The sequence below is a fragment of the Pundamilia nyererei genome, unplaced genomic scaffold (assembly GCF_000239375.1).
Source record: "Pundamilia nyererei isolate P.nyererei 1_Seehausen unplaced genomic scaffold, PunNye1.0 scaffold00098, whole genome shotgun sequence".
Taxonomy (NCBI): Eukaryota; Metazoa; Chordata; class Actinopteri; order Cichliformes; family Cichlidae; genus Pundamilia; species Pundamilia nyererei.
The window spans coordinates 320,234-332,315 of NW_005187499.1; the positions used below are offsets into that span (position 1 = coordinate 320,234).

A 12,082-nucleotide genomic window follows, 5' to 3' on the forward strand; every position below is an offset into this window, starting at 1 on the left:
TAAAGTGTCACCATGTAAATCCTGACCGAGTTTACGAAGCAGTGGCAACCCATGTGGTGTTTGGTGGTGGGAGGAAAAAGAAGCTAAATAAAGACAAGGATGTAGTGTTGTAAATGCATAACTATGTGCCCGGCACACATGCTTAAGATAGAACTGAGAGTGTCACCACCAGTTCTGACCGTGACGCAGGCCTTGGCCCTCTGAGCCATGCCTGTCCGTGACCCATTACTGATATTGCTTCAGCAATACTGACGTCCTTACCCTGTGATGAACCTGGTATAAGTAAGGAACAACCAGTAACGTCAGCTGTGTTTGTTCCAAAATAAAGCTGAAATATTTGGTAGCATTTCATAATACAGCCCATGGCTTATGGTGTAATTTCCCAGCGTTTGCCATCTAATTCTGTTGAATTTAGGGTGAAATTTTGTCCTAGTGATACTTAAAGTGTAGGTAGTGTGGAAAAAGAGAGTGAGAATTAGCATTTTAAAAGACTGGACTGAGATCAGGGCAGTTTGGAGGCCAGATCAGGTCCTTTGGATCTGTGTCATGTTCCTTGAGCTGTTCATGAGTACGTTTGGCAGTGCGGGGGGTGTACATTGTTCTGTCCAATGGGACACTTGAAGGTGTATGTTGGCCGAAAATACTGTTTAGGCGTGTGAGTGACATCCTCATGAATGCCAGGACCCAAGTAGAACTTACCAAAATAGGACCATTTGTCTGTATTTTTTCTTTCAATATATTGGCTGCCGAGCATCCACTGACACACATACTATTGGTTCCACCCAGTTCCTGTTATAGCAGGTGACAATGTATCTGTGGAAATGAGGGGTGTCCCAATCCAACAGTGACTAACAGAGGTGATTGACTCAGGCGAGTAGCAGCAGCCAGCCCACCATCCCAAAATAGCCAAAGTCTTCCACTGGGACAGCAGGCACTGATAAAAATCAGCTGTCACCAAGGCCACGGGACTAGAAAGAGTTCAGTCACAGAGAGCACTGAAAGAGGAGACAGGCTCTACTACACATCACACATCACAGGGGTCCTGGGAGTGAACACAGCAGAAATACACAGGGAAACAACGCTGGATGGTGTTTTAGTGAGTATTTATTAACTTTCTTCATATGAGGCCAAATAGCGTGACTGTGCCGCTACAGTAAAATGACAATAGCACTATATAATGACAGAGAAAGGTTCCTGGATGCACATGTTTTGTATTATTGGACTTTATTTTGTCAAATTTCACGATGTTATTGTTGAGACAAGATGAAGTTGTACTGGAAAAACAGATTTTTTCAACAGCAATCACAAAGTATAGAAAATTCTGAAATTTGCAATTTTGCTCCTGTCTTTTTATGACTGAGCTATAAAGGCAGTAATTTATGAATATAATGCTCTCTTCATTAAGTGCTCATCAACCGTCAGACCCCATCGGTACGCTATCCCTCAAGTTTCAAACAAATGGTTGAAACTGGAAGTCATATGTTAGACAGTCAGTCTGTTTCCTTCTCTATATCTTCAGAAACATTGGAAAATGAAAATCAAATGAAAGGAAAAAAATGAACTCCTAGATGTAGGCAAATGGTGTAACACACAGTGCTATATGGGGGATCTGGGACCCTATAATACAAGTTGTCCTTTGGGATGTTGGTTTTCATTACAGTCTATGAATGTAGCTACAATTGCCAACAGCTGATGGAGGTAAAAGGCTGCGGTGGTGGTGAAGAACAAATGCCAGCTGCATTTAACCATCATTTGTACAGCTGCCAGCATCCCAAAATTTCCTCCCATTAGCATGCTGCTAATAGCTCCTCTTCATTCCTGAAGAATTAACCCAGATCAAAGAGATGTCGGCAGACATTGCTCAGAAAACGTTGGAATCAGTGAAAAAAGTTTCCAGTTGTGTCATTGACGCTTAATTTCATTTTCGAGTCTGTAATAATGAGTCTTTTCATTATTTCCTCTGTCGAGACAAGTTTGCGTGGATGTTTGTGAACACACGTCGATGATGAGTGACAGTTGACCTCTCGGTTTACTGGGTGAGGACTTTCATGGGGGGGCATGGCAGTCGGTTGTATGATTCTGTCTGCTCACCCATCTGTGAAAATGCTTTAAGTCCAGACTCGTGAGAGGCGCCGGCTTGCCAGGCCATCCTTTTGTCCCGTCAGGGCTTAGTGTGTGAAAAGGGAGGTGTGTTTAAATCTGGCCATTAGTTACAGCTGGATGGCCTGTGCAGCATACTGTGCTGTTGACCTCTGAACATATTTTTCATGATGCTGCTGTTGATTTTTTTTCTAAACTCATTATATTTACTGAACTCCAGCTGAGGAACAAATTTCAGCTAATACAGTCTGATTGCAGGGTGTTTTTTTGCATAAACAAAAATCAGTTTCAGAACATGCATGTGGTTTACTGGGCTGGGCTGTTGCATTCTTTTGGTCAGGTGTTGATGGTTTGATGGGAGAGAGCCCATTCAAACAATGTGCAAACAATCTGTGTCGCTCAAGCTGAGCTAGCAGTTGCTGTTTTTTCTTCTTCTTGGGTGTCATGGTCAATCCGTGGAATGCATTTTGATGATAGTCCTGTGCAGCAGGGAGGGCTGTGTGGGCCTATTTATCTCCCGGGATCAAAGCTCGTAATCTGACTTGTTTGTTACAATATCTCTCTTTACTAAAACATATGCTGTTTCATGGCATAATGCATGTGAACTAGAATCCATGAGGTAACAGGAAGCTACAACAGTGATAAGACAGATTCCACCATAACTAAAAATACACAGACACGGCGTTATCATTCAACTTGTTGCTGACACTGGACACGCACAGCTTTGCTTATTTTAGGATACAGCAGTATCCTGTTGTTCCACTTTTATGCATGTGTGTGCCACTAGGTTTAAACTAGAAATCCCAAGACTCCAGATGTATTATTGGGCAAATCTAATAAAGAAGTCAACATTAATTTCATGTCGGATCTTGCTCTTGCAGAGGACAAATACAGCTCTTCACTGACTAAAGGGGGCACCCCAACGAGACAAACCAGAGACAGAACATCTACTTCCTTCTCAGTGAGAGACAGATCAACTCTCTATCTGTCAAGAACAGCAGCCACTGACACCACAGGAGGCCCAACACAACCAGTGAGTTCCTGAAATGCTTCTCATTCCTCCCCACAAAGTGAGGTCAAAGGCTTCAATGGGGAATTTTCTGTGTGCTAGGTCACAACAGGAGCGCCTCAACACTTTAGTGCATGTTTGAAATGTGTGGAACACAGTGCTAATGAATATATGTAACAAATAATAAAGTTCTGTGTGATTCAAACTGATTTAAATCACTCTTTGCTTTTGTTTAACAGGAATTCATTGGTACACTAGGAAAAGGGGCTAAAAACAGTAAGGTACAGTATACGTCATTTAGAAACCTTTACAGGAGAATGTGGTTTCTCAGTATTGTGTGCTGTGCATCTAAGTCTTTGCTTCCACCATCAAACACACAGTAAACCTACGAGCTCACATTAAATGCAACATTCAGGATGTTACTTTTTCACAAAGGGTCAGGTATGTTTAAATCATTTAGATAATTTATTTTTGTTTAAATTTTTCTGGTTTGTAATTAATTGTAGTTGTATGTAGTTATGTTGAAAAACTGAGAATGACCACAAGGTGGTGCCTCCATCCTTTCTGTTGAGCTGAGCTCCAGCACAGAATTGAACACAGACACAGAGTATCTCCATCAGAATAGTAAAGATTAAGGGTAATCATTATACCAGTGAGTTGCTGGTTCTCCATGGACACCAACAACACAAAATCTAGCTTTTGTTATTTCTTCTGAATGTTTATTTTGGGATTGAAAGTGAATCATCTCTATTAGGAGTTTTTGTATTCTGTTTTTTGTTTTTGTTTTCCCGTTTCAACAAGCGTCTCTATCAGTGCATGTGGCATATCTCTGTGAACATATCAACAATAGCTGGTTGACTGATGGCAGCCTGTCCTTAACAATGCCCAACCCTAGTTTACACTGCAACAACGTAGCCAGAAAAAAAACTTAATGCAGATTTAAATTTAACACTGTTTTCGCTTGTTTTCACCTAAAAAAGTTAAAAACAACTAGCCACACTAGCAGCCTCGGCGGCGTGTATGTGTGATATTTGCCTACTAACAGCTGTGAAGTGTTTTTGGTAACCCTGGTGTGACTGAGGATGGTTTGGGGTGAAAATGCATAAAAGAAGCGAAGCGAGCATAAAAGAAGGTAAAGTATGGCTTTCCTTGCAATGCATGTCATTGTAATATTTGCATGTATTGTTTTAATGCTCTTTTTGTTGACTAGATCACTAGATCCTGATAATATTCTTGAATTTCTTTTATTGTTTCAAGATGGCTGACCAGACAAGAAAAGTCACAGTTTTACAATCATCTCCTGAAGAAGATGACTTGCCCCTCCCCCCACCTCCCCCAGTACCACATAGACCTCTCAACTATGAAGGGCCTTCATCGTTAAGTAGCCTTCCCCTGCCTCCACCTAAAGAAACCTTCTCCACATTCTACCAGCAACGGCAGAAAAATGAGCTGAAGAGGCTCTTTAAACACATCCACCCAGACTTACGGGCAAGTCTTGATGACGCAGTGGATGATGAGATCATGAAGGCAGTGCAGTCAGAAAACACTCAGGCAGCAGATGCAGCTTATCAGGGGGAAGTGCAATCCATGAGGTGGATCTTTGAGAACTGGACTCTGGACAGTATTGGAGATCCTCATTCAACCAAAAAGCTGATGGATAATGAGGAGTTAAAGGGTGGAGATGTAAGAAGCACCTCCTCGATGTTTGAACATATTGACAGCACCCAACTACAGTCTGCCAAAAGGCAGATTTCTGTCAGGGGGGATGTGAGAACATCAATGTGGTTGTTTGAGACCCAGCCCTTGGATTCCTTAAATAGATCCGTAAATGAAGAGGGTGAACTAGTTGAGGCAGTGCTGAAAGAACCTGTACAGCCTGGGGATGTAAGAGGGACTCGTCTGCTTTTTGAGTCTAAAGCACTGAGTGACTTGGGGCGCTGCAACTCTATTGAAGATCATAGTTTCCTGAAACTGAGGTCTGAGCTTCAGGAGCTGAAAGGTGATGTCCAAAAGACCGTGAAACTGTTTCAGGCAGAACCTTGCTGTGCTATCAGAGACAACAGTGGCAATATGCATGAGATTAAATCCATCTGCAGGGAGGAGATCGACAGTAGTGGTGTTTGCACTGCCCGCTGGCTTTTTGAAACCCAGCCTTTGGACCTGATCAGTAAGGGAACTGATGTCGTGAAAATAATTCGGGGCATATCGCTAGAGGAGGGTCAACGAGGAGGTGTTGACCGGAAGAGGTGGATGTTTGAAACTGAGTCATTTGACAGAATACCTGAGGTTGTAGGAGAGAACACATTTGAAGGAGCCATAGCTGAGTGCACAGGAGAGGTTGATGTCATCAACAAGAAGAAATTCTTTGAAATGAAACCACTGGCAGCAGGAAACATGGCAGAAAAGTCTTTGGAAAAGGGAGACGTAATTGGGGGAGATGTCAAGACCTCCCTTTGGCTGTTTGAAACGCAGCCCATGGAGACGCTTAGTGATAGCTATGAAGTCGGGAGCCTGAAGAAAATTACCCTTTCAGCTGAAGAACAAGGTGAAGTAAAAGACAAAAAACAGTTATTTGAAAGCTGCAGCATTCAAAAGAGCACTTCATTAAAAGAACAAGTGATTGAAAAAGGTGACGTGAAGGGATTCAAAGAACTTTTTGAAAAAATTCCTTTGAGCAAAATTGCTCCTTCTGGGGAGGAGATTACCGAGAACGAAGAGTCTATTGCAGTTGGAAATGTAAAAGGTAACAGAGAAATATTTGAAACAACTCCATTATATGCAATAAAAGACAGCTCTGGAAACCTTCATAAGGTTACAACAGTCAGCCGAGAGGAATTCACTCAAGGGAAAGTCAAAAACTATAAGTGGATGTTTGAGACGAAGCCGTTAGACCAACTGGTAGAAGGAAAAGGAAATGTGGAAGTAATCAAAGGCATCACAAGACAGGAAGACAACACAGGCGATGTCAAAATGGCAAAGTGGCTTTTTGAAACACAGACAATTGATGGGATTCATTCAAAGTTCAATCAGACAAAGCAAAACTCTTCTTTGGAGGAGGAGCCGCATAAAGGTGACGTGAAGACCTGTAAATGGTTGTTTGAAACACAGCCAATGGACATTTTGTATGACAAATCCGAAAAAGCAAAAGATAAAGAAGCCATTGAAGATACCAATGTCAAGTCCATTACATGGCTTTTTGAGTCACAGCCTCTAGATAGCATCAAAGATGGGGAAAAGTACAATTTGAAGCTATGCAGCACCATACGAGATTCAGTCCAATCAGAGGTTGGTGTTCAAACTGTGAAACATCTTTTTGAAACAGAGGCCTTGGATAGAATAAGAAAGGATACAAATTCAGACCAAAATCTGAGATGTGTCAGCCAAGTGAACTTTCAGTCAGGGGAAGTTTCGCGAGTCAAAGAACTCTTTGAATCCCAGTCTCTTGACGAAATAGGATCAGAAATCATGGCAGCATCTGATCAGCAGAACCAAGGAGAACAAATCGAGAAAGGTTCTGTAAATAAATTTACTTGGATGTTTGAGAACTGCCCCATGAGCCAGATCAACAAGGACAATAATGACACAAATACGCCAAGGGTTGAGAGTATTGAAAGTGGTGATGTCCAGAAGAAAAAGTTTATATTTGAAACATCGTCACTGGATAAAATTCACGATGAACCCGTTGAGCAGAATTGGGTCAATGTGGAGCAGCCTGTGAGCAATATAGACGTGAAGTCAAGCACTATGCTGTTTGAGTCCCTGCCACTGTATGCCATCAGAGACAAAGAGGGCCAGTTTCATGAAGTTACAACTCTAAAAAAGGAAGAGGTAATGAGTGGTGACGTAAGAGGAGCAAGGTGGATGTTTGAGACAAAACCACTCGATGCCATCAAGGCGGAGAATGAAGTTTACGTCATACGAGCTGTCACCCAGGAGGACGTCAAGAAAGGAGACGTTAAATCAGCCAGGTGGAAATTTGAGACACAACCTCTTGACTCCCTTACGAGTCGAGATGAGCTCTCAGTCAGGGTGACTGAAGACTTTGGAAGCAGTAATGTGCAGCTGAATAAACAGTTATTTGAATCTGAGCAGCAGTGCAAGAAGTTTGTGAGAATGGTTAGTGTCACTGATGTGCAGCGTGGCGATGTCAGGACCTCCACCTGGCTCTTTGAGAATCAAACAATTGACAGCCTGAAAGGGGAGCCTCAGGAGCAGGGTCCAGTAAAAGCAGTCCACAGGGAAGATAGCCAGAAGGGAGATGTGAAACGCTGCACCTGGCTCTTTGAATCGCAGCCGCTGGACAAAATTAAGGAGCCAGAAGAAACCACAGTGCAAAGTGCTAAAGATATCCCAAAAGCTGATGTGAAGTGCACCACCTGGCTCTTTGAGACCACTCCACTAGACAAAATCACCGCCAACAGTGTGGCTGATACCCTTTCGTATTTGAATGAAAATGCTTTTGTTCACTCAAGCGGCATCATAATAGAGGCAGATGGCAGCAGAAATGTTAACATGGCGAAATACATGTTTGAAAACAAAGAAGGGGTGCAGATTGAGAAAGAGGATGTTGTTGAGGGTAACATCAGGAACATCATGCTACAGCTCTTGGTCAGACCGACTCTCAAACCACAAGTAACTCTTCTGAGAGAAACTGAAAAAGGTAAAGTTAACATAACAGTAGTCGAGCTTCCAGTCTCCCAGGCGACCGGCACAGTCAACATCGAACACGATCAAAGACTACAAAACATTGCCCAGGTAATTGATGACTTGCTCATTCCACAAAATAATTTGAAAAAGGGAATCATAATGCAAGAGACTGCAGCGGGACAAGCAGAGATGTCCGTTTATTCACTCATCTGCAATTACGAAATCAAAACCGAGAGTCTGGTTACAGAGAGGGGAGATGTTCAGTCTACAATTGGAAATTTGTTAGCTACTGCCAGTTGTCAGAGGATAGCAGCGCCGTGCAGAGTGGACGAAACAGAGAAGGGAAATGTGAATTTGTACAAAAGCTGCATTGAAAAGGGAGATCTGCATTATCTCAAAAGTCTTCACACCGAGGCGTCTGAAGACGAAGCTGATCAGAGCCTTCTGACTAAGGAACAGATTGAAACAGTTCAGGGGGGTGTGAGGGAAGCAAAGAGAAGCCTCTATCAGCAAAAAGAACAGGCAGAACGAACAATTTCTGATGTTTTACCAGGGGACGTAAAGAACACCAAAAAGGTTTTTTCATCAGAGTGCTCTGTCAGTGTTGACAGCTGTGTACCAAAGGAGGAAATTGTCCCTGGAGATGTCAAGGCAACAATGCAATCATTAGAACGTGCAAAGCAACAGAGCATGTGTGTGGAGCGGGAGGTCATTACACCTGGAACTATTTATGACATGGACCTGTCAGCTCAAGGTCCTGAAAGCGAAGGAAACCAAGCACAAAAAGAAGTCATTATATCTGGAGACGTAAAAGCAGCTAAAAGGTCTCTTGAAATGGCAAAGCAGCAAAGCATGCAAGTAGAGCGGGAAGTCATCATTCCTGGAAAAATATACAACCTGAATATGTCCGCACAAGAGGAAAGCTCATCAACAGTGGCACAATCAACATGTTCGTCCTCCTCAAGATGCCAGCAAATCAGGACTTCTCCGAAGGTCAGTGATACAGAGAAAGCTCAGGAAAGCCATATCTCCTTTGAGGCTTGTCAACAGATTGCAGCTATAGACAGTAATAGTGCCCCAGAATCACTGCCACCTTTTGTAAGTTGTGAGTTTAATAGTCAGACAACTGAAGATGAGACAGAACAAGTTATCAGAGGAGATGTGAAAGCAGCCATTAGAGCTCTGCAGAGTGCAGCAACAGAGCAGAAGCTCCTAGATAAGGAAAATATTATAAGCGGTAATGTGCAATTGGCTCTCAAATCTCTTGAGAAGTCTAGCGTAAATGTATCCAAAGGAGACTATAAAGCTGCCATGATATACAGAAATTCAGGCAGGGCTTGTTCAGAGAGGAGCAAGACAGTTCACAAGCAGTGTGTTGTGGTGCCTGTGCCTCCATCTGACGCAAAATTATCTCCTTCAATTTCAGTAACCTGTGAAGGACAACCATCTATTACAACACAGAATTCAGCTCCCAACCCCGTAGCAAATGGAACCTCTAAATCACCCCGCTCTGAAAGGCCAAGTCCACCTCCACTGCCTCAAAAGACTGAGAAACCACAGGAGCAGAAGCCAGCTTTACCACCAAAGCCACAATGGATAAAATCTGTAGTTGTGGAAGAACCAAATACATCACCTAACAAAGTTTCCTGCCCTGTTAAAGAAAATACAAAAAGTGTAGTAATTCGTCCAAAACAAAGCCAGTCGTTTTGCTCTGTGGGTAGCCAAGAAACTACAACGCATGGAAAACTCAGTAAACAATGCTCACATGAAACATACCAACAACAAAAATGTGTTAGTGAAGAAATGCAAGTCTCAAATCAAGCAAATGTATATCTGCCAATCAAGCCAAAGGCTCAGGAAAGCAGCAAGAAACAGGAAACAGCACAACTCACAGAGAGGAAATCAGACTGCAAAATGACCGTGTCAAACAGCAGTGAAGTGAAAACAGAGAAAAATGTGAAACAGAAAATCAATGCAGCTGAGGAGATACAGATACGTATGAGGGGTTATGAAGATGGTGAGCATGAAATCAACACGAGCTCGAAGGCAGCACTAAATAACTTTGAAGGAAAGGACAGAGACACTTCCAAGAAGGCAGCAATCACAGATGATAACGGTAGAGGTCATAAAAAGACAGAAAAGACTTCTGTTCAAGAATACAAATCAAATCTCAAACCTCAAGAAAAACAGCACGAGCCCGGACTGCAGACATCAGTCACTACGGGCCATGTGCAGGAAAACAACCCGGACCAAAAGCAACCAACATTTGAGGATAAAGTTGTTTTAAGAGAGAAGAAGGCAAGAGAGACAGAGGATGAAAGACGACAAAGGCTCTCTGTACACATGGAAGACATCGTAAAAGGAAATGTAAAGGCAGCCATGGAAATCTTTGAAAACTTTAGGAAAAGAGAGGAACTCAAAGGGATCCTGTCTCAAGTGCAAGAAATAGAGGGAGAGGCCAGCAGTGTAGATGACACTTCACTGAATACATTATACCAGAATGTCCCTACTTGGATGGGTACATCAAGGAGAAACGCTAAGCAAAGTAAAATGGAGGGAAAGAAAGTTGAAGCAGAAACCCAGGATGATGATCTTGAAAGCATCTCCTCAGTTGAGACGGCATTTGAAGATCTGGAAAAAGCAAGCAAGGAAATAATGAACCTGAAGGAACAGACTTTAGCAAAGCTGCTTGAAATCGAAGAGACGATTAAAAAGGCTCTGTACTCCGTGTCTAATCTGAAATCTGAGGCCGACATTGCAGGGTTGTCGGGGCTGTTCGATGAGTCTTTGAAATCTGAGCAAAACCTTCAACCTGCCAACAACATCAGGAAGATAAGCATTGTTTCAAGCAAGGCCAAATCAGGTCAGACAAAAGAGACAAGCGATGTAAATCTCCAGACAGATTTGGATTCAAGTCTTTCCAAAGAGGAAGTGTCGAGAAAAGGGCACAATAAGCCCCTTATTAGACAGTCTTCCTCTCAGTCTTCACCATCATTCATCTCCATTCACTCAGCTGCCAGAAAACCAAGTGATCAACCAAAGCCAACCATGTCAACATTTAAACCAAAAACTAATAGCTGCTCTGACAGTTGTCAAAATGTGAACCGCGATCTGGAGTCCGCAGCTGCCGAGTCTTCAAAAAATGGCCCACAGCGCAAGGTCAGTGTTCTTGAAGTGCAAACCGCAGAGCAACCCGCAGGAATAATTGGCACGAAGACTGTCAGTGAAACTTATGAAGAGAGCGACAGCTTTGGCAATGTATTTGTTTCCTCCAGGACTTCAACATTCGTCACCAAACAGTCTGACAGTAAAACATCGGCCCTGTTTGAAATTAGTCCAACCAGATACGAAGTCATGACATCCCCACTGATGCGAAGGTCCGGGCGCTTTTTTGAAGATAAAGTGTCGAGGAGCACCAAGGACGACGGGACGGTATTTGTAACATTCGGCCCACCAAAGGAAACGCACTGAACGAGCCACTTATTAGTGCGTTCCACGGTCCTTTAACTTTAGGAAAGCAGTTTTATTTACGTGTGTTTTCATCCCATTTTTGTTTTATTAGTGAAACTGTTTTGTTAGTCTTTAAACTGAACTCATGAAATCATGAAAATGTTACCTTTAAAAACTTTTTGTCTTATAGATTTTATACTGTAACCACATGATAAAGTGTTAAGATCTTTTAACAAGGCTAAACACAAAGTTAGCACTGTTTATTCTTCTGTTTTAAACAACAGTCAAATAAATGACAGGTTAGAAGATGTGACTGTTATCGGTGATTTTTTTCTTTATTCTCATTCCTTGAATTATAAATATAACAAATGGCCACAGAGCAGCCATATCATTATCACCAACCACTGATGCTACTTTTCAGCATACTATAAGTAGATTAGCTCACACACAGACAGTGTTGGTCAAGTTACTTGAAAAAAGTAATCAGTAACTAATTACTGATTACTTCCCAAAAAAGCAATCCCGTTACTTTACCGATTACTTATTTTCAAAAGTAATTAATTACTTAGTTACTTAGTTACTTTTTAAAAACACGATTTACAACCTGAAGAGATGATAAAGCGATAGATCTTTCAGCCCAATTCTACTTTTTCTACATAATCCATCATACACAATGTAATCAAATGGTAAAATCTATTTTTTTAACTTGTTTTATCAGTTTTAATCTTTTAACTTTATGCATCAAGCAAAAATTTAATTATATGCAACATTCTCTGAGTTGAATAAATTAGTTTAACATTCCAGCACATAAAATAAAATATCTTTTGTGTTTACACACACACTCTTTCAAATAGATGCAAGTCAAACACAGCAGAA

The 12,082-nt window shown here is 41.9% G+C and overlaps 2 protein-coding genes across 2 annotated transcripts; both read left to right on the forward strand.

Moving 5' to 3' along the window:
* The first annotated feature begins 899 nt into the window (after nucleotides 1-899).
* Nucleotides 900-9,245, forward strand: xirp1 (xin actin binding repeat containing 1). The gene is made up of 5 exons (XM_013912711.1): nucleotides 900-1,096; nucleotides 2,982-3,133; nucleotides 3,349-3,390; nucleotides 4,367-8,749; nucleotides 9,183-9,245. Exons 4-5 carry the CDS (start codon nucleotides 4,367-4,369, stop codon nucleotides 9,183-9,185), a joined length of 4,386 nt encoding a protein of 1,461 aa, XP_013768165.1. The 5' UTR covers nucleotides 900-1,096; nucleotides 2,982-3,133; nucleotides 3,349-3,390; the 3' UTR covers nucleotides 9,186-9,245.
* On the forward strand, nucleotides 9,183-11,512 carry LOC106456314 (xin actin-binding repeat-containing protein 1-like). The gene has a single exon (XM_013912712.1). The coding sequence runs from the start codon at nucleotides 9,560-9,562 to the stop codon at nucleotides 11,225-11,227; it is 1,668 nt and encodes a 555-aa protein (XP_013768166.1). The 5' UTR covers nucleotides 9,183-9,559; the 3' UTR covers nucleotides 11,228-11,512.
* The last annotated feature ends 570 nt before the right edge of the window (nucleotides 11,513-12,082 follow it).

Excerpts from the sequence above, each read along its gene's own strand:
- xirp1 (XM_013912711.1), top strand. The coding sequence starts at position 4,367 with ATGGCTGACCAGACAAGAAAAGTCACAGTTTTACAATCATCTCCTGAA.
- LOC106456314 (XM_013912712.1), top strand. The coding sequence starts at position 9,560 with ATGCAAGTCTCAAATCAAGCAAATGTATATCTGCCAATCAAGCCAAAG.